This window comes from Haemaphysalis longicornis, unplaced genomic scaffold (assembly GCF_048455015.1).
Source record: "Haemaphysalis longicornis isolate Haplotype H1 unplaced genomic scaffold, Haemaphysalis longicornis Haplotype H1 scaffold_10, whole genome shotgun sequence".
NCBI lineage: Eukaryota > Metazoa > Arthropoda > Arachnida > Ixodida > Ixodidae > Haemaphysalis > Haemaphysalis longicornis.
Window position 1 is genome coordinate 152265286 of NW_027526204.1, and position 21804 is coordinate 152287089.

The following is a 21804-nucleotide window of genomic DNA, read 5'->3' on the forward strand; positions in this document are numbered from 1 at the left end:
GTCGCTAGATAACTAGAACAAGCATTGACAACCAGGGTTCTCAACCCTAATCTCCCCTTGGTTGCACTCAGGGAAGAATGAAGGGACTTTGCTGTCTTCGCATCCAATAATAGCCTTGCCCTGTTAGCATAGTGCACTAAATGGGTCATGAAGAGATTTTGTAAAATTTTGGCTTGGCAGGCACGCCTCCCCGGGGGCACAAGGTTCGAATCCTGCCCGAAGAACTTTTTTTCCCTTTGCCTGAGTGCCTTTGTCCTGTTTGATAAGCTGAAGAGAAGATTCGTAGAAAATTTGTGGAAGAACGCAAGCGTCAACAGGCAGACTGCGTCAAAGAGAATATGTGTGGGACGAGTCACACTGACACGAACATAGCATTGTGGACTGCTAGGGAGTGATCTTGTTCAGGAACAAGCTCTCAAGTTGCCTGTGGCTGCAGAATCTGTAGCGTTGTTCGAAAACGCTGTTTAACATTGTTGTATCAATAGAAAAAGATAGCTCATGTAAAGCTCCCTGACAAATTTTTTGCAATCTTCTTGCAACATGAACAAAAAAAAATGTTGCATGTGCCATCATGAGCCACAAGAAGCCATATTGTCTGCCAAGCCAAGTAAGAGTGGAACTTTGTCAGCTGCTGTAGCTGCTTCCATGATAGCACAGTACTGCAGCAATAGGTTTCCCTTTACTATATATGACTATGAAACTCTATGCTATTAGTAAGTCGGAGTCGTGGCAGCTAACGAAAGGTGTATGTTGTGCAAATTGTGGTGCTGCTCACTGTATTGCATAGTCACTTGAAGTGCACCGAAATACGGCTATTGAAAAGAGATAAAATCTAGATGCCGTGACTTGCTGAAGCATTTCATATTTTATGTTCTCAAAATGTTCAAGCAGATAAAATTAAGGAAAGGCAAACATAATTTCTCTTCGTGACCCTTTTTAAAAGACTCAAGCAATGTTTGTTTTCAGGGGCTTTTCAGGCGCTTCTTCGTGTCGTGTAGACATTCATGCAAAAACAATGGTCATCATTTGTGCTGAAATAAACAAGTTGTTCCATTCCTAAATGTTAAAAGTTCTAGCAAAACGGGGTGCTGCTCTCCTCTCGAAAATTTAATCGCTTTCACCCGTGATGACTCAATATGGGTGAACCAATGGGAACAGGAAAAAATGTGGCGTTCTAGGAGCTTTAAAGGGGCCATGGTGGTCTGGCTTCGGAAGCCCCTTCCTGTGCTTCTCGGTGGTGTCGTTACCATGGCAGCACTATCACGACTCATGAGCATGCAATGAACATGTAAAGCACGTTCGCTGGTAAACGATACCAGTGTGAAAAGGAATGCCCACAGCGGTGCATTAGGGTATGCCGCATGGAAAGAATGAGCAGGTGGCACACACAAGTGCTCAACTTAGTATACTGAGTTGTAGGCGTCTACAACCTCTTCATGTACTACTTGTACGTGGAATAAAATCTGAATCTGAATTTTTAAAAATCGAAAATGAAGTGTTAGAGAGGCTCGTAAAAATAATTGCAAACCCAGCCAATCATAAGACACTGTGCTGTGTTGTCATGCACAGAAGCCTCAGGTGTGACATAGCCAATGCTAGGTTAAGGCATAAAGTTGGGCTAGTTGGTTATCTGACTGCATTTTACTAGCGAAAAATAGACGCGGACGAAGAAGAAGTACACAGGACACTCGCTAGACTACAACTCGCTAGTCTAGCGCTAGTCTAGTCTAGAAGTACACAGGACACTCGCTAGTCTAGCGAGTGTCCTGTGTACTTCTTCTTCGTCCGCGTCTATTTTTCGCTAGTAAAATGCAGCCAATGCTAGGGTTGCTTGTATTTTTTAATTTTAGATCTAAAAAAACTGAACCTTCTTATTTCCGCACCGATCTCGATCGTCATTCCTTTTGCGTCTGTATCTGCACAACCCGAAGATCAGGCGTATTGCCCAAAAAGTACCTGAAGGTACACTGTTGCGGGCGTCCTTTGAGGCAGCACCCTCCTGCCTTTCTTTGTCAAAGTTTGGTGGTGATGCAAAATGTTGGCCTTTCTCCATGGCTTGTGCATTACTTTGGTTTTGCACATGTTACAAAGTTGGCACTTTTGCAGAGTGTCAGAGCTGTGTGAGAAAATCTCTCTCTCTCTCTCTCTCTCTCTCTCTCTCTCTCTCTCTCTCTCTCTCTCTCTCTCTCTCTCTCTCTCTCTCTCTCTCTCTCTCTCTCTCTCTCTCTCTCTCTCTCTCTCTCTCTCTCTCTCTCTCTCTCTCTCTCTCTCTCTCTTCTCTCTCTCTCTGATGTTGCCCCCCCCCCCCCCTCCGCCTTCTTCCCTGTTCTTTTCGGAAGGCATAAGAAGGCAGCCACACCTAACTATTGAACCCCCCGTTTATGTGTACTTAAAGCACGTCATTATTTAGTGACTTTGCTACGTACACAAGACTGAGGTTTGTGGATTGTTCTTTATGAGGCGTTTTAATTCGAGAGAACATGAAGGACGTGTACTTTCACTGGCACGAAAAGGAACATCGTAAATTCTCTGCCAGTTTTGTTCTCTCCCCATTGTTTCATTTTTGCCTATTCAGAAGGCATTTGTGGCTTCAACTGCAAAAGTGTTCTTTTTTTTTTATTTATTTATTTACTGACTAGTTCACTTGACATCTGCCCATTTTCCCAATATGTTGAGTCGTAATGTCTCAAAAAGAGCTCATTTGCGAGGGCTTCAGTTTTGCTAGGAGTGTACGGGTGCTAGTGTACAGCAGATGTCTCTCTTTTCATAGAAAGGCATGAGAGGCACGTTTGGTCAGTTCTTCGAACAGCAGGGCAGCTGCAGCTGTGGGGCCTGGGGGATCTTTGTTGATTGCACGAAGTCAAGGGCCGCCTGAAGTGGTGTAACTGTAATGGACTGTTAAGTTCTGCCGGAAAGCTGTAAGAAGTTTTTTGCTGATCCTGTCGTCATTAAACCTTGCAAAATGCTTGTCCCGCACACGTCTACACATCTCGCTGTGTGAGCAAACGGTCAGCTGTCTGCAGCAGGTGAAAGGAAAAGGGTTTCTGCTTGGGCAAGGGCAATGCTTTGCTTCGAGCCACATTAGCTTGCCTCCTCCCTTGTATTTGCACAAAAAGCAAGAACAAAAGACTGGTTCTCAACGCGAGGCTATCTGCGCTGGTGCGCTCTGAACAGCACCATTCCTTCTGCTTCGTGCCCGCATTAAGTCCTCTGTGAAGCCGTTCGCATCGTGTCTTGTTATAACGTCTCTGTGCCTTGGGCTAACAATAGAGGGGTGCTTCTTTTGTCCTGTCTGGAAAAGGAAAATTCAATGCGGGAAGCGATTTTGTTTGCCTAGTAGTAATCCAGGTGTTTTGACAGGAATGGCGTGGCCAATGTCTACTGTAATAGACGCAATATTTTCAGCCCGTGAGTGTGAGTTTGTTTTGCTTCATCCTAGGTGCAAAAGAAGTTGCAGCCTCTTAGGTTAGGCAACCTTCCCATCTCTGTTATTTGCCTAAATTTGACGGCAGTGGAATCTCGTTGCAATGAAATTCACTGTGAAAATTTGTTTTTATAGAAACTTTGTTGCATATTTCGCAAGTGACAAATTATGCTAGGGAGCAGGTGTTAACACTTCAGTTATAAGTAGGAATTTCATGCAGGCTGTTTCCGCATGTTTGACAGAGGCCAATTTGCTCTTCGTGATCACCTGCATGGCAGTGTGTTTATTTGGCTAGGAAACGCGGAAGTTTTTTGTGTTTCATGCACAAAGTACCTGGTGTGGATCTGCCGAATGTGATGTGCCCTGACCACCGTTCGCCACCAAGGAAGCCTTGTAGGGTGCACGTTGCACGATCTGGTAATCATACGGGTAACTGCTGCTCTTCATAACAGCAGCACCATGCTTACAGGTCAAATGGCTTCCGCACAAACAGCGCCACCTACAACAACACTGCTACACTGCACTGGGGACCGACGTGCTGTTTTGTCTTGATTTGGCTTGGCTATGGCCCAGCAGTTAGTAACGGCATTTTTGTAGGCAGATGGTAGCCATGTATGTCATTGTTATCAAACATGATACATGGCATAACAGGGCCATTCATAACTGTTTTCTTAAGGGGCCATGGAGACAACATATGTTTTATTAAAAAAAAATTGGTGTTCTCTATTACCCTCATCCCTTGCTGATCAGCAGACAATGCTGGGAAAAATAACAAAGCCAGAATTTAAATTCTCCCGCTGCATCGCATGTTTCATGTCAGCAATGATGCATCAGAGGGAGGCACCTAAAACAAATGGTTGGTGCAGAGGGAGTTGTTTCCTACAAAGGAAATTATTCTGCATGGGCCCATTTATGTGCCTGGCAGGGGGTCGGAAACAGTAGTTTGTTTTGCGTTGGAAGCTTCATTGAAGTGTTGTTAGTTGTAGATCGACTGTAGACCTGTTCAGTTTGTGAACCATGTGTACGAGCAGTGCAGACAAAGCCTGCCTGCACCTTGTTCTTTCTTTGCATGTCTACAAAGCTTCTTTAACATATTCTGCCTTGGTGGCATACATTTTCAGTATGTCGTGCAGCACAGTGTTTTTTTAATCACTTTCTGTAGTTGGCATGCACTATCAACCTTTTCTTCGAGCAAACCCAAGAGAAAATGGTAGCTTCTTGCAGCTGGTTTATGGCCAAATTTCCAGCTAGGCGCTGCTGGGACCACCAGCGCCCAGTTGGGACCAGCAGTGCTCAGCAGGGAATTTGGCCATAAACCAGCCGGGATGAGCTACCATTTTCTCTTGGGAAGATGCTGTGCTGTCTTAGTTGCCCATTACGAGCTCGATGCATCCTGTGCTACAAATGTTTTCACGTTTCCTTTTTTTTTTTCCCTCTCTCTCTCGTTTGATTGTCCTGTCCTGTCAACATCATTCATATTGGCTTATGGAGCTTTTGAACTTCCAGTGCTGTTTTCTCCCCTACTTCATCAGTGTCTGCAGTAGTACTACGCTCTGCTCTGAATCTTGCTAGTGCGGTAGTTGAGCTAGTATTTTGTTGCTGGCACTGGTAGTTCAGCTATGTCTCCAGGTGGCTTTCCATTTCCATCGCTTCCTGAGCACTCGCTTCCTTCTGGCTGTCAGAATCCCTTGTGCAGGTGGCCCTTCCCTGCTGCTTCCCTCGCCACAAAGCTTGGCACACCACCGTGCGTGCATTTTGTGCCCCTTTGGAAGTTGCAAACCTGTTTCCCCTCTCTCTTCCCAGGTGGTCACTGCTGCAGTGCTGACCGAGACAGGTGCAGCCAGGGCTTTGCCCGCGGAGGAGCCCGCTGAGGAGGACCGCGTGACGCTCACCGAGATCGTCCGAAGTGGTTCCCTGAGGCTGGACCGCTGGGTCTTTGTGGACATTGCCACGGGACGGGAATACCCCCTGGATGAAGCGGCGGCCCGCGGCCTTGTGGACTCGAGGCTCATTGCTGCACTCTCCGAGCCTTGCGGCATCAGGGATGCATCGGGTGCCGAGCTAAGCCTGCGAGCCGCCATTGAGAAGCACCTGTACGATCCCGAGCGGGCAACGCTCCTGAGCCCCAAAAGTGGTCGGCCCGTGACGATCGAAGAGGCCATTCGGCTGGGCGTAGTGAAGCGCGAACGAGTGGTGTACTTGCTCAGGCTGGGTTTGGTCCGGGTGACGCGGCTGTCGATCGCCGAGGCGCGGGACAGGGGCTTGTTGAACCTTCTCACCGGTTTTGTCAATGATCCCACTTCGGGGATTCCCGTGCCGATTGACGAGGCGTTCGCGAAGGGCTGGCTGGTAGACGACAGGGAGGGAAGTGAGGGCATGACACTGTCGTTTGCGTTGGACACTGGACTCGTGGACGAAGCCACTGGGAAGCTGAGGGATCAGCACTCCGGGGCGCAGTACGGACTGCGTCAGGCGCTGTCTCAGGGGCTCCTGTCGGCAGACACTGGGGAAGTGGCAGACACGCGGGAAGGCACCCTGGTGTCGTTGCCGCGGGCCCTCCGGGACGGGCTGCTGCTCGACTCGGGCCATTATGTGGACCCGGCAACGCGGGAGCGGCACACGCTGGCCGAGGCACGCAGGCGTCAGCTGCTCACTCCTCCGCTGACTCTCAAGGACGCCGAGGAGCGCGGGCTGCTGGACGAGGATGGGCAGGTGAAAAACCCCTGGACGGGCACCTGGATGAGCCTCCTGGAGGCAATCGCGTGCGGCCTGCTTGACCCCCATGTCAAGTGCATTGTGCACCCGGGAACCCAGGAGGCCCTGTCCCTGTCCGAAGCCCTGGCGCAGGGGGTCGTCACGCCGGAAGGCAGGTTTGTCAACCTGTCAACTCGTGAGGTGTTGACGCTGAGCCAGGCGGTGCGCCTGGGGCTCGTCACTTCGGTCTGTCAGAAGACAATCTTCGACGTCTCTGCCTTCCAGGACCCAGCGTCTGGCGAGAGCCTGAGCTTTAACAGTGCCGTGGCAGAAGGTCGTTTGAACCCGAAAACGGGGGTGTTCACGTGCAGTGGCACGGGACGAGAAGTTCCTTTCGAAAAACTCGTTGAGGAGGACATTATGCAGCCCCAAATTTTCGACATGTTTAGCAGAAAGATTGGCTTAAAAGACAGCAAAGGGCAAGAGCTTACTTTGTCAGAGGCCGTGTTTAGCGGCCGCATTGATCCCAAAACGGGGCAAATCAGAGATGAAACCACAAAGCTGCCCATTCCTCTGAAGGAAGCACTCGCAAAGGGTGTCATTACTCCCGAGGGAGCGGCCCTTTTGCGAGGGTTGCTCAGGATCACTGTTAGCACTTCCACCGTAACCAAGACCATCACTCGCTATGTCACTGTGTCGTCACATGGCTCCCGGGATGCCCCACTGACGGCTGAGGACCGCACGCTGCAAGATGCTGTGCAGAGTGGGGTGCTGACCCCTGACACAGACTGGCCCATGGACTTGGGCGATTTCGCACCACGGAGACCCGTAGAACCAGAGCCTATTCTGCGCAGGGAAGCACATTTGGTGTATGACAGGACTGAAAGCACCGCAGAGGAACAGGGCACACGGCGAATTGACGGCCGACCTATAGGCAGGTTTTCGATCACACCAGACGATCTCGCTGAACGTGAACATGACATTGCAGAACAAGTCGACCAGTTGTTGGAAGACATTCCAGAAAAGCCTAGTGGCGGGAGAGCTGGCTTGCCCGTGACTGGCACGCGAGTATCTCCACCCAAAAGGCCTGGTGGTGCTGGTGATGTTCCAAGGCCGCAGAAAGAGCGCAGGGTTCCAATTACCCCTGCACCTTCTCTGGCTATGGATCAGGAGGAAAGCATACACACAATGACATACCATGTAACCTCTAGGCACGAATTCTTCCAAAAGTCTGAAGTACTTCACGACACACAAAGGGATGCAGCAATGGAGGAATTTGAGGAAGGCATAAGGGAGGCCACTTGGCGCGGCCCCTCTGAAAGCCCAGAAATGCAGAAAAGGCCCGACAGTACCCAGGAACCAAGGGAGGGGCAACCCGAGAGCCTGCCAGGCATGCCGGTCACAGAGGCAACTGGCAGGGCGAAGGAAAGGAGTCCCACTAAAGCACCTGCAAAGGGTACGAAGGGCCAGGATACGCGGGAGCAAACAAAGGCACCCACAGAGCCTAAAACTGGGGCAGACAAACCATCTGGGCGTGCTTTGGACGAGAAGCCTGATCAAGTCCCCGGGCATGAGGATGTCGAAAATGTAAAACTGACGATGAGGCAGACTCTGATCAGAACCACAGACGTTTCCCGAGGGGACGGGCATTTTCCCACCGGAAGTCCCGAACAGCTGCCAGGCATGGAGCGAGAACCGGCAAGCATTCTTCCAGAGAAGAAAAAAGGTTTGCCTGCACGCACAATTCCTTCTGAAGCCCATGGCCCAGTCAAAGGTTCGCGCATTGAGGAACATGTTATAACTGAGCAGGTTAAGGAGAGTTCCCTGCTGATTGAAGAAACACTGGAACATAGAGTTGAAGAATCCGAAACTTTTGGTGGGCATGAGGGCCTACCAAAGATTAACGGGAGTCCTGAAAAAGTTCTCGAGCCACAAGAGCCAGGGGTGACATCTCGACTTGGTGAGGGGGAACCTGAAAGATCAGGCAAGGGATCATCCCCATCAAAGGAGAAGCCTCTGGGAGCACCTCAAGGGCGGGAGGTGTCCCCATCCAAGCAAAGATCGAGGCCTCGGGGTAGGGCACCATCCCCACCCAGGCCTTCAAAACCTGAAAGTGGAGAAGGGGCAAGGAAGCCTTCAGAACCCAGGGATGGGAAGACACCTGAGGTGATTCAAAACATAGACATATCTCAAACACAACACACTGTACTTGAAATGTATGAAAGCAGGGCTGTAGCGCCACCAAAAGCAACCTCAGCTGCACCTGAAAAGGAAGTGACAACATTTCCACCAAAAGGATCTCCTGAAGGCAGAGGACCATGGGAAAAAACACCGGAAGTGAGGGATTTGTCCCCGCCAAAACAGAAGGAACCTAGAACGTCCCAACATGCAGATGTGTCCCCGACAAAAATTATCCCTAGGACACCAGAGAGGAGTGAAACACTTCCAGGGGAAAAGCAGCCTACGGCAGAAGATATGTCACAGGAGAGAGGTGTGCCACCCCTGAAAAGAGTGCCTGGAACACCAGAAGGAAGACATGTATCTCCACAGAAAAAGGCACCAGACTCTGTGGAGAGAAGGGATGTGTCACCAGCGAAAAAGGTGCCTGGTACACCAGAAGGCAGAGATACATCTCCACTGAAGAAGGCACCAGAAACTCCTGAAAGAAGGGATGGGTCGGCACCGACAAAAATTCCTGGTACACCAGAAGGCAGAGATTCATCTCCAGTAAAAAAGGTACCAGGCGCTCCAGAGAGAAGGGATGCATCCCCATCGAAAAGAGTGCCTGGTACACCAGAAGTCGGAGACGCATCTCCACTGAAAAAAGCACCAGACTCTCCGGAGAAAAGGGATGTGTCACCAATGAAAAAAATGCCTGGTACACCAGAAGGCAGAGATGTATCTCCACTGAAGAAGGCGCCAGGCTCTCCAGAGAGGAGGGATGGGTCACCAACAAAAAAGCCTGGTACACCAGAAGGCAGAGATAAATCTCCAGCGAAGAAGGCACCAGGCACTCCAGAGAGAAGGGATGTGTCCCCACCGAAAAAAGTGCCTGGTGCACCAGAAGGTAGAGAGGCATCTCCAGTGGGAAAAGCACCAGACTCTTCAGAGAGAAGGGATGCGTCACCAACAAAAATTATGCCTGGTACACCGGTAGGCAGAGATGCATCTCCAGTGAAAGGAGCACCAGACTCTCCAGGGAGAAGTGATGTGTCACCAACAAAAAAGCCTGGTACACCAGAAGGCAGAGAAGTATCTCCGCTGAAGAAGGCACCAGACTCTTTAGAGAGAAGGGATGTGTCCCCATCGAAAAAGGTGCCTGGTGCACCAGAGGGCAGAGAAGTGTCTCCACAAAAGAAGGCACCAGATGCTCCAAAGGAAAGGGGTGAGTCACCGCCAAAAAAACTGCCTGATACACCAGAAGACAGAGAAGTGTCGTTATCGAAAAAGGCACCAGACACTCCAGAGAGAAGGAATGTGTCCCCACCGAAAAAGCTGCCTGTTACATCGGAAGGCAGAGACGTATCTCCACCGAAAAAGGCACCAGGCACCCCAGAAAGAAGAGATGTGTCCCCACCAAAAAAACTGCCTGGTACACCAGGTAGTAGAGATGCATCACCACCAAAAAGGACACCAGGCTCTCCAGAGAGGAGGGATGTGTCACCACCAAAAAAAATGCCTGGTGCACCAGAAGGCAGAGACATATCTCCTCTAAAGAAGGCACCAGACTCTCCAGAGAGAAGGGATGTGTCCCCATCGAAAAAGGTGCCTGGTACACCAGAAGGCAGAGATGTATCTCCACTGAAGAAGGCACCTGACTCTCCAGAGAAAGGGGATGTGTCCCCATTGAAAAAGGTGCCTGGTACACCAGAAGACAGAGATGTATCTCCACTGAAGAAGGCACCAGACTCTCCAGAGAGGAGGGATGTGTCCCCATCGAAAAAGGTGCCTGGTACACCAGAAGGCAGAGATGTATCTCCACTGAAGAAGGCACCTGACTCTCCAGAGAGAAGGGGTGTGTCCCCATCGAAAAAGGTGCCTGGTACACCAGAAGGCAGAGATGTATCTCCACTAAAGAAGGCACCAGACTCTCCAGAGAGAAGGGATGTGTCCCCATCGAAAAAGGTGCCTGGTACACCAGAAGGCAGAGATGTATCTCCACTAAGGAAGGCACCAGACTCTCCAGAGAGAAGGGATGTGTCCCCATCGAAAAAGGTGCCTGGTACACCAGAAGGCAAAGACGTATCTCCACTGAAAAAAGTACCAGAGATGCCAGAGAAGAGAGATGCATCCCCATTAAGAAAATCTCTTGCAGCATTGGAAAGCAGCGATACATCTGCACGGAAAGAGGCACCAGAGATGCCTGAGAGGTCGGATGTATCCCCAACAAGAAAAGTGCCAGGAAAAAGGGATGCGTCACCACCGAAAAAGGGACCAGAGCTTCCCCAAGGAAGAGAAGCGTCTCCACTAAGAGAAACACCTGTGACATTGGAAAGCAGGCACGTATCCCCTCCGAAAAGGGGGCTGGAGGCATTTGAGGACAACAAAAATGAGGTGTCTTCATCTGAAAAGCCACTTGTAATGGTTGAAAGCAGAGATTTCCCCACAGCAAAAGATAGGCCTCGATCACCAGAAGACGACTTGTCACCAAAGAAACCGGGTAGACAAAAGGGCAGAGGTGATTCGTCACCAGAAAAAATCCCAGGATCACCGGAACGTACTGGAAAAGCACCGCAAAGTAGAGATCCATCTCCACAAAAAAAGGTGCCCTATGCACTTGACTCCAGAGATATGTCACCACCGAGAAAGTTGCCTGGCACACAGGAAAAAGAAGCTGTGTCCGCACAGAAACCTGTGCCTGGAGCAGAATTCACAAGAGACTTGTCACCATCAAAGATGTTGCCCAAAGAACCAGAAAGCAGGGATGTGCCTTCTAAGCAAGCAACACCTGAGGCACGTGAAGGCAGGGCAGTGTCTCCACAGAAAGAAAAATTGTTGGAAACACCAGAAGTTAGAGATGGGTCTCCATCGAAGAAGGCTCCAGAAACCCCTGCAGAGAGGGTGATGTCCCCAACTAAGGAAAAGCCACCAGGGGCACCGAAAGATAGGGATACGTCCCCTCCAAAAAGGACTCCCAAGACATCTGAAGAACCCAGGAAGGCTGGGACACCTGAAAGGAGAGGAGACGTGTCTCCACCAAGAAGGGCTCCTGGTAGCAGAGAGGGGTCTCCATCAAAGCAGGGAGTGCCTCGGACATCACCAAGCAGGGATTTGTCTCCACCAAAAAGGGCACCCGGAGAAACCAAGGAAGTGTCACCATCAAAGCAAAGGGTGGCTGATAAGCCTGAAAGAAGGGATTTTTCGCCATCAAGGAAGTCTCCTGGATCACCTGAAAGTAAGAGGGTGTCTCCATCAAAGCAGGTGGTGCCCAGAGCGCCAGACAGCAAAGACACGGCACCACTTACAGCGAAGCCCACGTCCCCTGAGAGAAGGGATGTTTCTCCATCAAAAAAGATGCCAGGAAAGCATGAAGCTAGGGATCAGTCTCCATCGAAACAGAAGACCTCCGAAGTGCCAGAAAGCCTCCCATCAGATGAGGGGGTACGGGCAGCACCAGGAACTGAAGGTGTGTCTCCTTGGGAGAGTACTCCTGAAATTGCCGAAGGTAGAGACGCATACGAACCGGGGAAACCTACAAGCAGAGACGCATCCCCACAAAAGCAGAAGGGGCCTGAAGTGCCAGAAGGCAGGGCTGTTTCACCTCCAAGGAAGCTGGTAGGGGCACCTGCTGGCCGACCCGCTTCTCCGTCCAAACCAAGGGCACCTGGAATGCCAGAAAGTCGGGACTTGTCACCAGGGAAGCAGAGAACAGCGGCAGCACCCGACAGCAAAAAAGCATCTCCATTGAGTCCCATCTCCAAAGGCACTGAGCTGTCTCCTTCAAGGACAGTGCCTGAAGTTTCAGAAAGCAGACTGTCTGTGCATGAGGTACAAGTTCTAGAGATCCCTCCAGGGGGCTGGTACCTCAAGGATGCCATTGAACAAGGATTGTTTGATGCCAAGGAAGGCCTGTTTCTGATACCAGGCACTGACAGGTTAGTGTCCTTGGAAGAGACACTCCAGATGGAAATTGTGAACCCGGACTCGGCCACTGTACATGAACCTGGATCCAGGAGAACCCTCACATTGACAAGAGCGCTGGAAAAGCATCTCCTGGACGCCACGGGGCACTACCGAGATTCCAGAACAAGGGAAACACTGACCATGGAGGAAGCAATCAGGCGTAACATTGTGGTCCTTGTCGACCACCTGGGCATGGCACCTCCTGTACATGGACCGGTGCGATCAATCCATGTGACAAGAGTTGCTGGTCAGCCAGACATTGTGGAGGTTAAAGCAAGGGAGCTGGAGACGCCAAAACAGGACTTCCCCAAGTTTTCCGACCTCCAGCCAGAAGCAGCTGGTGACAGAGATTCCAAAGCAGCTGCAGCAGAGGAGCCCTCTGAAGTGATACGGGACGTTGTAAGCGCGTTGCAAGCTGGCATACAGGATGAACAAGTCATTATTCAGGAAGCATCTTCAAAAAGAGAGATCAAGCTGAGGGAAGCTGTTGAAAAGGGCATCATTGACTTGGGCAGTGGTAGCTACACTGATGAGGGTACTGGCCAGAGTTGGAAACTTGAGGAAGCCATTAAGACAGGCATGCTTGCTGTTGTTGGGGTGCCGCTTCTCTTGGGTGCAAAAGCTGTTGAAGCCCTCAGGGGGTCACCTACTGACGAAACTGTTCACGCAGTAGCTCTGAGTAGTGAGCCGATTCGGTCAACTCGAGAAATCACCAAGGTGGTCCGCCACACGAGCTTGCACATCAGGGATGCCAGCACTGGTCGCGAGGTGCCCCTGGAAGAAGCGGTGGCTCTCGGCCTGATTGATCCGGAGGCCGCCCAAGAGCTGCAGGAGGGCTCGCGGACCACCGAGCAGAGCGTGCTTACCACGACCACGGTGCTCGTCACCGACCCCGTGACGGGAGAGACCATGACCCTGGAAGAGGCCCTCAAGCTGGGCCGTCTTGAGCCCGAGATGGCCGCCAAGCTTCAGCGGGGCAATGTCACGGGCGTGGTCACCAGTGTGCAGACGTCCCTCCAGGGCCCCGATAGCGGTAGCACCGTGGCCTACCGGGAGCTGCTCAGTGCTCCCAAGGAGGAAGCGAGCAAGCACGTTGAGGAGTCCAGATATGCCGTGCCCCGGTTTGAGGTGACCCTCGGCCGAGCAACCTGGTCTCAGCAGCCCACTCTGCGGAAGGTTCGCCGGCTCGTCATGAGCCCTGCCGAAGCCCAACGCAGAGGCATTGCTGACCAGGGCTCGGTGCTGGATCCCCAGCAGGGGCTCTGGCTGTCGCCGGACGAAGCCAGAGCCGCAGGTCTCGTCGACACCCCCACAGGGGATGTGCTTGTACCTGTGGGCCGACCTCTTTCTCTCCCCGAGCTTGTTGCTCAAGGACTCGTGGAGCCAGAAGCACAACGGGTGGTGCACCCAGAGACTGGCTCTCTGCTCACTCTCGATGAGGCGGTCCTGTGCGACATTGCTAACCCAATGTCCAAAGTACCAGGCCAAGAGTCACCCTTGACTCTGAAGGAAGCGCTTGCATCCGATGTTGTCGACAGGGAGACAGGTTCTGTAAGACGTACAGGCGGCTCTCCAGTCACATTGGTGGATGCCGTGCAGAAACTTAAACTCTTTGACAAGGTCGACACACCTGCATCGCCAATTCCCATACCCAAGCTCGCTCTTACTTTCCCCGTTGCGCTGCAGCGGGGTGTTGTCGATGTGGATGAAAATACCTACACTCACCCAGTGACAAAGAGAAAGATGACCATTGAACGAGCCATTCAGGATGGTCTGCTCTTGCCGATCCCCTCAATTCCCACTCAGGATAGTGTGCATGTCTGTGAGGCAGTTAGCCAGGGCTTGATCAGTCAGAAAACCCTGAGCATGAGGCATCCTAGAACTGGCGAAGATGTGTCTGTTTCAGATGCAATGGACTCTGGTCTTCTGCAGCTCCTTCCCTTTGACCGGTCGGAGTTGATGGTCCAGGAAACTGTGGAGCGCAGCATAAAATACCTTGCTCCAGTAACTCACCGCACCACTGTGGTCCGAGGCACGACAATCATTCTTAGGTCAGGTTACACCATGCCACATCCTGGTCAAGTTCAAAACATTGAGACGGGTGAAGTTTTACCACTAGATGAGGCTAAGCGGCTTGGACTCGCTCAGGTGCAGACATCCATTGAGAGGCCTAGCTTGTTGGAGGCAGTTCAGCAGGGACTTGTCGATCTGGAACGGGGCTTGTACACTACGGAGGGCATCACTCTCCCAGTCAGTGAAGCATTTTCTGCAGGCCTGCTAGCACGTGACAGCACGTCTCCAGCGCATCCTGGCAAGTACACCCTCATTCAGTTGTTTGAACTGTATTATGATGATGACCTGCATTTGTTCTGGGTCCCCGGCTGCAGTCAGCCTTTGAGCCTTGATGAACTGGCAGAAGCCGGCCATCTTGACATGAGTACAGTGCTCCTTGACATCAGCATGGGGCACGTGTTTACTGTTCAAGACGGCATTAGCTTGGGCCTCATTGACTTGGCCACTGAAAAGCTGGTCAGAACCGGCCAGGAGCCGTTGCCCATTTGGGAGGCTATTCAAGGTGGACTGTTGGTGGCCATTGATGCCCCACTGCTTCCAATGCTGCCGAGTCGATTTGGAAGAATGCCTGCTGGCAAGCCTGAGGAAGTTAAGGGCCGTGCTTCTCCATCAAAGCAGCTCGGAGTAGAAGCGCAGCCCAGCCATAAGGCGAGAGTTGCACCAGAAGAAGGTGTGGAGCCGAAGAGGCCACCTCGTAAAGTTCGGCCAGAGTCGCCAGCAATCAAGCAGGTGGCAGGCACTCCATTGCCACAGGAAAAGGAGGCCATTTCAAGATCTCCATCCAAAGAGGCTGCTCCAAAATCTCCACCTAAGGAGGCCCCACCGAGGTCACCAACCAAGGAGGTTTCTGCCAAGTCGCCAACCAAGGAGTTGCCTGCCAGGTCGCCAACCAAGGAGTTGCCTGCCAAGTCGCCAATCAAGGAGTTGCCTGCCAGGTCGCCAACCAAGGAGTTGCCTGCCAAGTCGCCAACCAAAGAGGTCTCTGCCAAGTCGCCAACCAAGGAGGTTGCTTCCAAGACACCTACCAAGGAAGTTGCCCCCAAGTCGCCTACCAAGGCAGTTGCCCCCAAATCGCCAACCAAAGAAGTTGCACCCAAGTCGCCAACCAAGGATGTTGCACCCAAGTCGCCAACCAAGGATGTTGCTCCGAGGCAGCCATCAAAGGAAGCTGCAGGCAAGTTGCCATCCAAAGAAGTTGGCCGAGTGACCCCAACCAGGGAAGCCATATCGAAGTCTCCAACCAAGGATATTACCTCAAGGTCTCCGATGAGGGAAGCTTCTCCGAAGTCTCCAGATCGAGAAATTTCCCAACGGTCTCCAGCCAAGGAGACTACTGGGACATCTCCAGTCAGAGAGGCCACTCCAAAGTCTCCAACAAAGGAAGCAGCCACAAAATCTCCAACAAAGGAGGCTGCCCCCAAGTCCCCGCCTAAGGAGCAAAAATCCCCACCTAGGCAGGCCACACCAAGGTCCCCCGTGAAGGAACGGGCTCAGAAGACTGTTCCTGAAGAACCTGCGAGGTCAACCAAGTCGCTGGACCAGAGGGCTCCTGGCAAGGCGCCCCCAGATCAGCTAGCTCATGTTGAAGACTCAGTCATGCCTACGACAGAAGTATCCACTTTTAGCAGCACTGAAGTGGTGGTGAAGCAGACATTCACCGAATACAGAAAGGACTATGAAGCTGAGCTGGTGGTTGGACAGAAACTGCCCGTGCGAACGCTCATCCGAGGCGATGCAATGGCACCTAGAAACTTCTTTGTGTTCATTCCGAGCTCTGGGCGAACCATGCGCTTGGAAGATGCGCTAAACACACACCAGCTGACTGAAGACAACATTGTGATGGTGCGAAGCATGAACGAGCTTGTGGCCATGGACCAATCAGCACCCGAGTTGACGCTTGAGTCGGCCACCTCTGAGGGCTTGTACAGCACAAGTCTCAAGACCTTCACCCATCCCAAGACGAAGAAGCCCATCTCCTTTGCGGAATTTGTGGAGAAAAAATTTGTCGACTTGTCCAACGTCACCGTCAGGGACTTCAAGACGAACCAAATGATCACCCTGGAAGAAGCGCTTGCACGCAACATTGTTGACCGAGAGACGGGGCAAATGGCGCATCCAGAGACGAAGCAGCACGTGTCCTTCTTCGAAGCTAGTGTCTTGGGCTGGATCGTTTGGGAGACCATAAGTGCCAGCCAGGCAGGGCAGCTGACCTTAGCGCAGGCAATTCGAGGTCTCACCTTTGACCAGGAGAAGGTAACTTTCTCTCATCCCCTGTTGCAGGGCATTCACAGCTTGCATGAAGTGCTTAGCAACCATGTCGTTGACCAGTCCTCTGTGTTGGTTTATTCAGAGGAGCTAGACGAGGTTGTGCCCCTGGTAGAGCTACCAACCCATGTTGTTAGCATAGACTCGAACCGTTACGTGCACCCATTCACGGGCGAACAGATGACCCTAGACGAGGCCTTCACATCTGGATACCTGCTGTCGGATAAGTGTGCAGTCAGTGTCCCACTTGCTGTAGAGAGGGGCATCTATGACAAAAGCCTCAAGTGTTTTGTTCATCCCGATACACAGGAGCGCTTGAACGTCTCACAGGCAGTCCAGCGGGGCATCATTGATGGGTTTGGCACGGTTGTGGTAGACCCCGAGAGCAACATGCACATTCCGCTCGTGCGTGCGCTAGAGGTTGGTGCTGTGAGCGTGGATGATTGCAGTGTGGCCTCCCTCCCACTGGAGTTGGCCATCTGTCGGGGTCTGGTGGCAGACAGGAGCAAGTGTCCCTCGGGGGACATCCGAGACCCAGGGACTGGGAGGCCGGTGGGGCTGTGGGAAGCCGTGCGGGGAGGCCTGATTGATGCAGAGAGGCTGCGCGTGCGGATAGGTGAGGGCCGACTGGTGTCGTGTGCCGAGGCAGTGAGACTGGGCTTCCTGGATGGGACCAGTGGGTGCTGGGTGGGGCCTCCCCAGCTCACGGCAGACGAAGCTCTTCGCTGGGGATTTCTGCTGGACTCGGCCACTCCCATGCCACTGCAGAACGCCCTGGCACTCGGCCTCTACAGCCCCAGTGCCGGCACGTTGCACCACCCCGCAGCTCAGGAACCCCGGCTGACACTGCAGGAGGCCATCTGCGAAGGTGTCCTTGAGCCGGACGTGCTGACTGTCAAGGTGGCGCACAGTGGCGAGATGCTGTCCCTTTCCGAGGCCATGGCTGCAGGCATTGTGGATCCTCTCAGGGGCACCATGTGGGACACGGATTGTGATGTGAGCGTGGACCTGTACGAGGCAGCGGGGAGGGGTTGGATCTTGCCCGTTGCCAAGGCTCTTCCACTGTCGGAAGTTGTGCTGAGGAAGTTCTACTCTCCTGTCAGCGGTCTAATCTTGAATCCCTCTTGCGAGCATCCGCAAACCCTTCGCGACGCGCTCAGGTCGGGCTTTGTCAGTGCCACTTCAACCATGGTCTTTTCGGGCTGCCGTTTGCTGCCCTTTTTGGAGGCTGTCAGTTATGGACTGGTTGATGATCGAGCAGGGGTTCTCCGCGTCAATGGTGGGCCCATAGACCTGATGTTAGCGTTTGAGAAGGGTGACCTGCTGGAGGTGTCGCCGCCATTGCCCCTCAAGACGGCTCTCTCGCTGGGGCTTTTTGATGACCAGAGTGGCTACTTGGTAGAGCCAGCAAGTGGCCGCCTGCTCACCTTGACGGATGCCCTTGCACGACAGTTGGTCGATGACAGTTCCACAAGAGTCTTGCAGAGCAAGGGTGATGCACGGCGGACCCTCGTTTTATCAGAGGCAATAGCTTGCGGCAAGATTGACAAGCACTCTTCCAAATATGCCACGGACGATGGCACCCTGATCCCCCTGGGGTCGTGCTTCAAGGAAGGCCTCGTGCTGAATGTCCAGCCAAGCACGCCGCTCCAGCGCCTTGTCAGAGAAGGGTCTTACCTTGAAGACTTGAACAGGTTCCGTATCCAGGGGCTGAATTACACGGTCTCCCTCACTGAACTGGTGGTGCGGCGGATGGTTGACCCGTACCTCCCGTTCCTTTCTCAGCCCGAGCAAGAGCCCCTGCACCTGGCAGAGGCATGCAGGCAGGGCCTGGTGGAGCTGTCGTCTGGTTTGGTCAGGGACGGGCAGCATCTGCTCCCACTTTCAAGGGCCCTACAGGATGGCCTCGTAATTGACATAGAGAGGCCTTTCACCTTGGTGGAGATGGTTTGTTTGGGCTTCTGCGAGCCGGGCACTGGGCGGCTTCTCCATCCCGTGGAGGGTTCCTTCTTGAACCTCGAGGAGTCTTTGGAACTGGGAACGGTGACGCCCCGTGACAGCTACGTCAAGGACATCCACAGTGGCTGCTTTCTGACACTGACGGAAGCATTGGAGACAGGTCTGGTCGATGCCGTGCGCAATCGCTACGTCCCTCAGGACCTGAATCTGTATGAGGCCGTGCTCGCCAAGATGATTATACATGCCAAAGTTCCGCTAGGCTTGGGTCAAGCATTTGCTGACTTGCTGTTTGATGAAGAAAGTGGCAAATTCCTCGATCCCAGGTCATCGGAGCTCCTTAGCTTGAAGGAGGCTCTGAATTGTGGATTGCTTGACAAAGAGAGCGTCATGCAGGAGTCTGCAAACACTTCCATTAAAGGTGGTCCCGGAAACATTGTTTCAAGGGAAGTGCCACATCGTGTCCTAAAAGTCCAACATCCCAAGGGGCCTACCAAAGGCATTGGAAATCTGCAGCGTGGCAAGAAGGTTGCTAAAAGGGTGCGTAGTACCCTGGCTGCAGGCACCAGTCCTGGCAAGCAACTCACGGAGCCGATCACCAGCAGCACCAGTGTTCGCTTTGCCTCAAGATTGGAGCTCAAACCTTCGAAGGGTCTGCCCAGTGTACAGCCGGCCACAGAAAGCGGGGAAGGGATTCGGTTTCCTTTGCAAAGGCAGCTTGTGCAGGAGACTGTGTCATCGGCAGAGTTACTGCCCGTCATCAAAACCAACCAAGCGACCCACTCGAGTCTGTCTCCGCCCAGTGGGGAGCAGCGTGCACTGGGAGATTCTGTGGAGGAATTGTCGCCAAAAGATCACTCTGACGAGGGTCCAATCTTCGCCGTTCTGGCACCCTCTGAGGTGTTGTCTGTGCCTCACAGTCTGCTGCCAAAGCTTCCTGCTACTCCAATGGGCAAAAAAAGTGCAGAAATACATGATCCAACCTGTGCAGCCAAAGAAGTTCAAACTTGGGCCCCAAGATCACTACGCAGTCAGTGCCACTCTCTGCCGTCTTTGGAGTTTGTTAGTTTTGCAGCAGTTGGGAGCCCACACTTCACCAAGTTTGATCACTTATATGGCGTGGATGATCAGCTGCAGGCAAAAAAAAGAGATGAGATTGTGAAAGCAGTCATATGCCAGCCGTCGGGCAGCCCCCAAGTTGAGGAGAGGGCTGCCGTGCACCTCAAGGAGCAACTTGAGCCGGACGTGCAGCAGCTGACACCCTCAACTGACAGCACTATCGACCAAGCAGTCAAGTCTGGTGTCTCTCACTTGCCTCCTCCTGCTGAAGAGACAGATGAGTGCCAGAGCTCCGATGCAACAGCACAGCCTTCTGGTACTGACGACCTTGTAATGGACTCAACTCAAGAGACTGCCGAGAATCTAGACTTCCTTGAACCAGTGAAGGCTGTTTGTAAAGTGGCCTTCCACACAGAGTTTGATAGAGCCACAAACGTGACTAGGGTGCGCCCAGGACCATCGTCCTATGTAGCCAAGGGCTCGCAGCCAGGGAAGAAGACAAAGGCAGAACCTGGCAAGGGGGAGCCTGTGGCGCCAGATCCCTCGAGAACTGGCCATCGTGACAGATGTCCGCTAGGGGGCAGTCGCCAAGAGCACTCTGTGATTGTTCACGTTGAGGCTGCCGACGATGGCATTGATGCCGTCAGAGTAGAGATTGCAGAAAATAGGCCAATGTTCGCAGATGACTGGCAAGGAGATGCAGTGGCAGATGCGGCTGCATCTAGAGCTGTTGTCCATTTGCAACAACACTTTGGAATGGAAAAGGCGGTTGAGAAGGACTTTCCAGGCCCACGAAAGAGGCATCCACGGCCACCCTCTTCAGACAGCTGGCCCACGGAATCGCAAAGTCCCTTTGTGGGTCTCAAACCTGGCCAGTCAAGTTTCCAAGCGTCCGACGATTCAACGTGGCCTCCTCAAACAGACGTTCCTTCTCCGTCCCATAGCCTGGGACTGCCCTCTGACAGTGGTGTGCCACCACGCACTGAGCAGGTGCTGCACGACAAAAGGGAAGCCGTCACGAGCAGTCAAGTGCTCCCTGCTCACAGGGCAGGCGATGGTCCTCGCACCGGCTTGCCTGGGCAAGTTGTGCATCCCTCGCCACTGAGTTTCGACGGGGCCCTCTTGCAGGGCGACCTTTGCCCCAGGACGGGCCAGGTCACCGACCGCGAGTGCAAGAAGACGCTCACCCTGGCGGGGGCATCCAGGCACGGATACCTGGATCCCAGCTCCTTTCTCGTCAAGGACACCTTGGGCAAGAGGGTGCTGAGCCTGCAGGAGGCCGTGCAAGAGGGCATTCTGGATGCGGCCTCGGGCACCGTCCTGGCCGCCACCGATCGCGGCTGCATCTCATTTGGAGATGCACTTGCGCGCCGCATTTTTGTGTCGCCGCGCAGCCCTTTGCCGCTGTCTGAGGCAGTTGAGTACGGTGTGTATCGGCCAGCAGAGGGCCTGCTGTTGTGCCCCTGGACGGGCCGGTGGCTGCCAGTGGATGAAGATCGCCTTCCACCCTGGATTGGCCCAGGTATGCCCCCCAGTCCCCAGCTCGCAGCCGAAAGCTTTGCAGACCTTCAGGCCAGCCAGCTGCCGGGCGGCAGAAGCCGGATGGGCCTTTCACAGGCTGCGCAGGACAGGGTAAGGGGGGTCAGTCGGCACTGCACTACGGCGAATCCACTGCACCGGGGCCTCTTCAGTTTGCCTGCACCGTGATAGTAGTGGGCAGAGTGCCTGATGTTCACACTGTACTTTGCAGCATCACTATTGCTGGCCCTGCCCAAAGGAGGGGGCGTTGCAGGTCAAGTTTACCGTGATTGCTGCATTTGCTGCAAGGGTAGGGAAAACTTTGTTCCCAGGAAAGAGAGCACTTGCAGACTATCATTGGGGTGGCTGGCACTGAACTGCTGGTAGCTATGAGGCAGCGTGTGCGTGGCAAACTAAGGATACCCCCTCCCCGTCTCAGCCCCGCCAACACCACCCCCTGGGTTGAGTCGCTAACAGTTCTGGCACGTGACTCGCGTCTTCCGCCTGGCCCTTGACAGGCAGGAGTGGAGACGGCACTGCACTGGGGACGGCATCGGCACACTGTCTCACAGCCCCACCCCACCGGCGGCTCCTGGGTTGAGTGGCTAACAGTTTCTCTCGGCACGTAACAGGGGAACCACTTTGTAGAGTCGCCTGTGCGCCACGCCTGACTCGCAGTGGCGCCCTCTTTT

At 53.2% G+C, this 21804-nt stretch overlaps 3 protein-coding genes across 12 annotated transcripts in view; 2 read left to right on the forward strand and 1 right to left on the reverse strand.

Annotated features, from left to right (window-relative positions):
* Nd-13b (NADH dehydrogenase (ubiquinone) subunit ND-13B) overlaps positions 1 to 21804 on the reverse strand; it is a 383813-nt gene that overhangs the window by 141759 nt on the left and 220250 nt on the right. The window lies entirely within an intron of this gene.
* The window catches only part of Shot (dystonin-like protein short stop), a 200005-nt gene that overhangs the window by 131254 nt on the left and 46947 nt on the right, over positions 1 to 21804 (forward strand). For 8 of the 10 annotated variants that reach the window (XM_077691304.1, XM_077691303.1, XM_077691298.1 and 5 more), the window contains one exon: positions 5228 to 16567. The exons of the other annotated variants lie outside the window; for them this stretch is intronic. In XM_077691304.1, coding sequence (XP_077547430.1) covers positions 5228 to 16567 — 11340 coding nt within the window. The remainder of the gene's footprint in view (positions 1 to 5227; positions 16568 to 21804) is intronic. 10 annotated transcript variants of the gene reach the window in all.
* LOC144159671 (uncharacterized) lies at positions 16575 to 21803 on the forward strand. Its single transcript, XM_077691308.1, has one exon. It carries the CDS (start codon positions 16760 to 16762, stop codon positions 21299 to 21301), a length of 4542 nt encoding a protein of 1513 aa, XP_077547434.1. The 5' UTR covers positions 16575 to 16759; the 3' UTR covers positions 21302 to 21803.

Coding starts and splice junctions, on each gene's coding strand:
- LOC144159671 (XM_077691308.1), top strand. CDS start 16,760: ATGACCCTAGACGAGGCCTTCACATCTGGATACCTGCTGTCGGATAAG.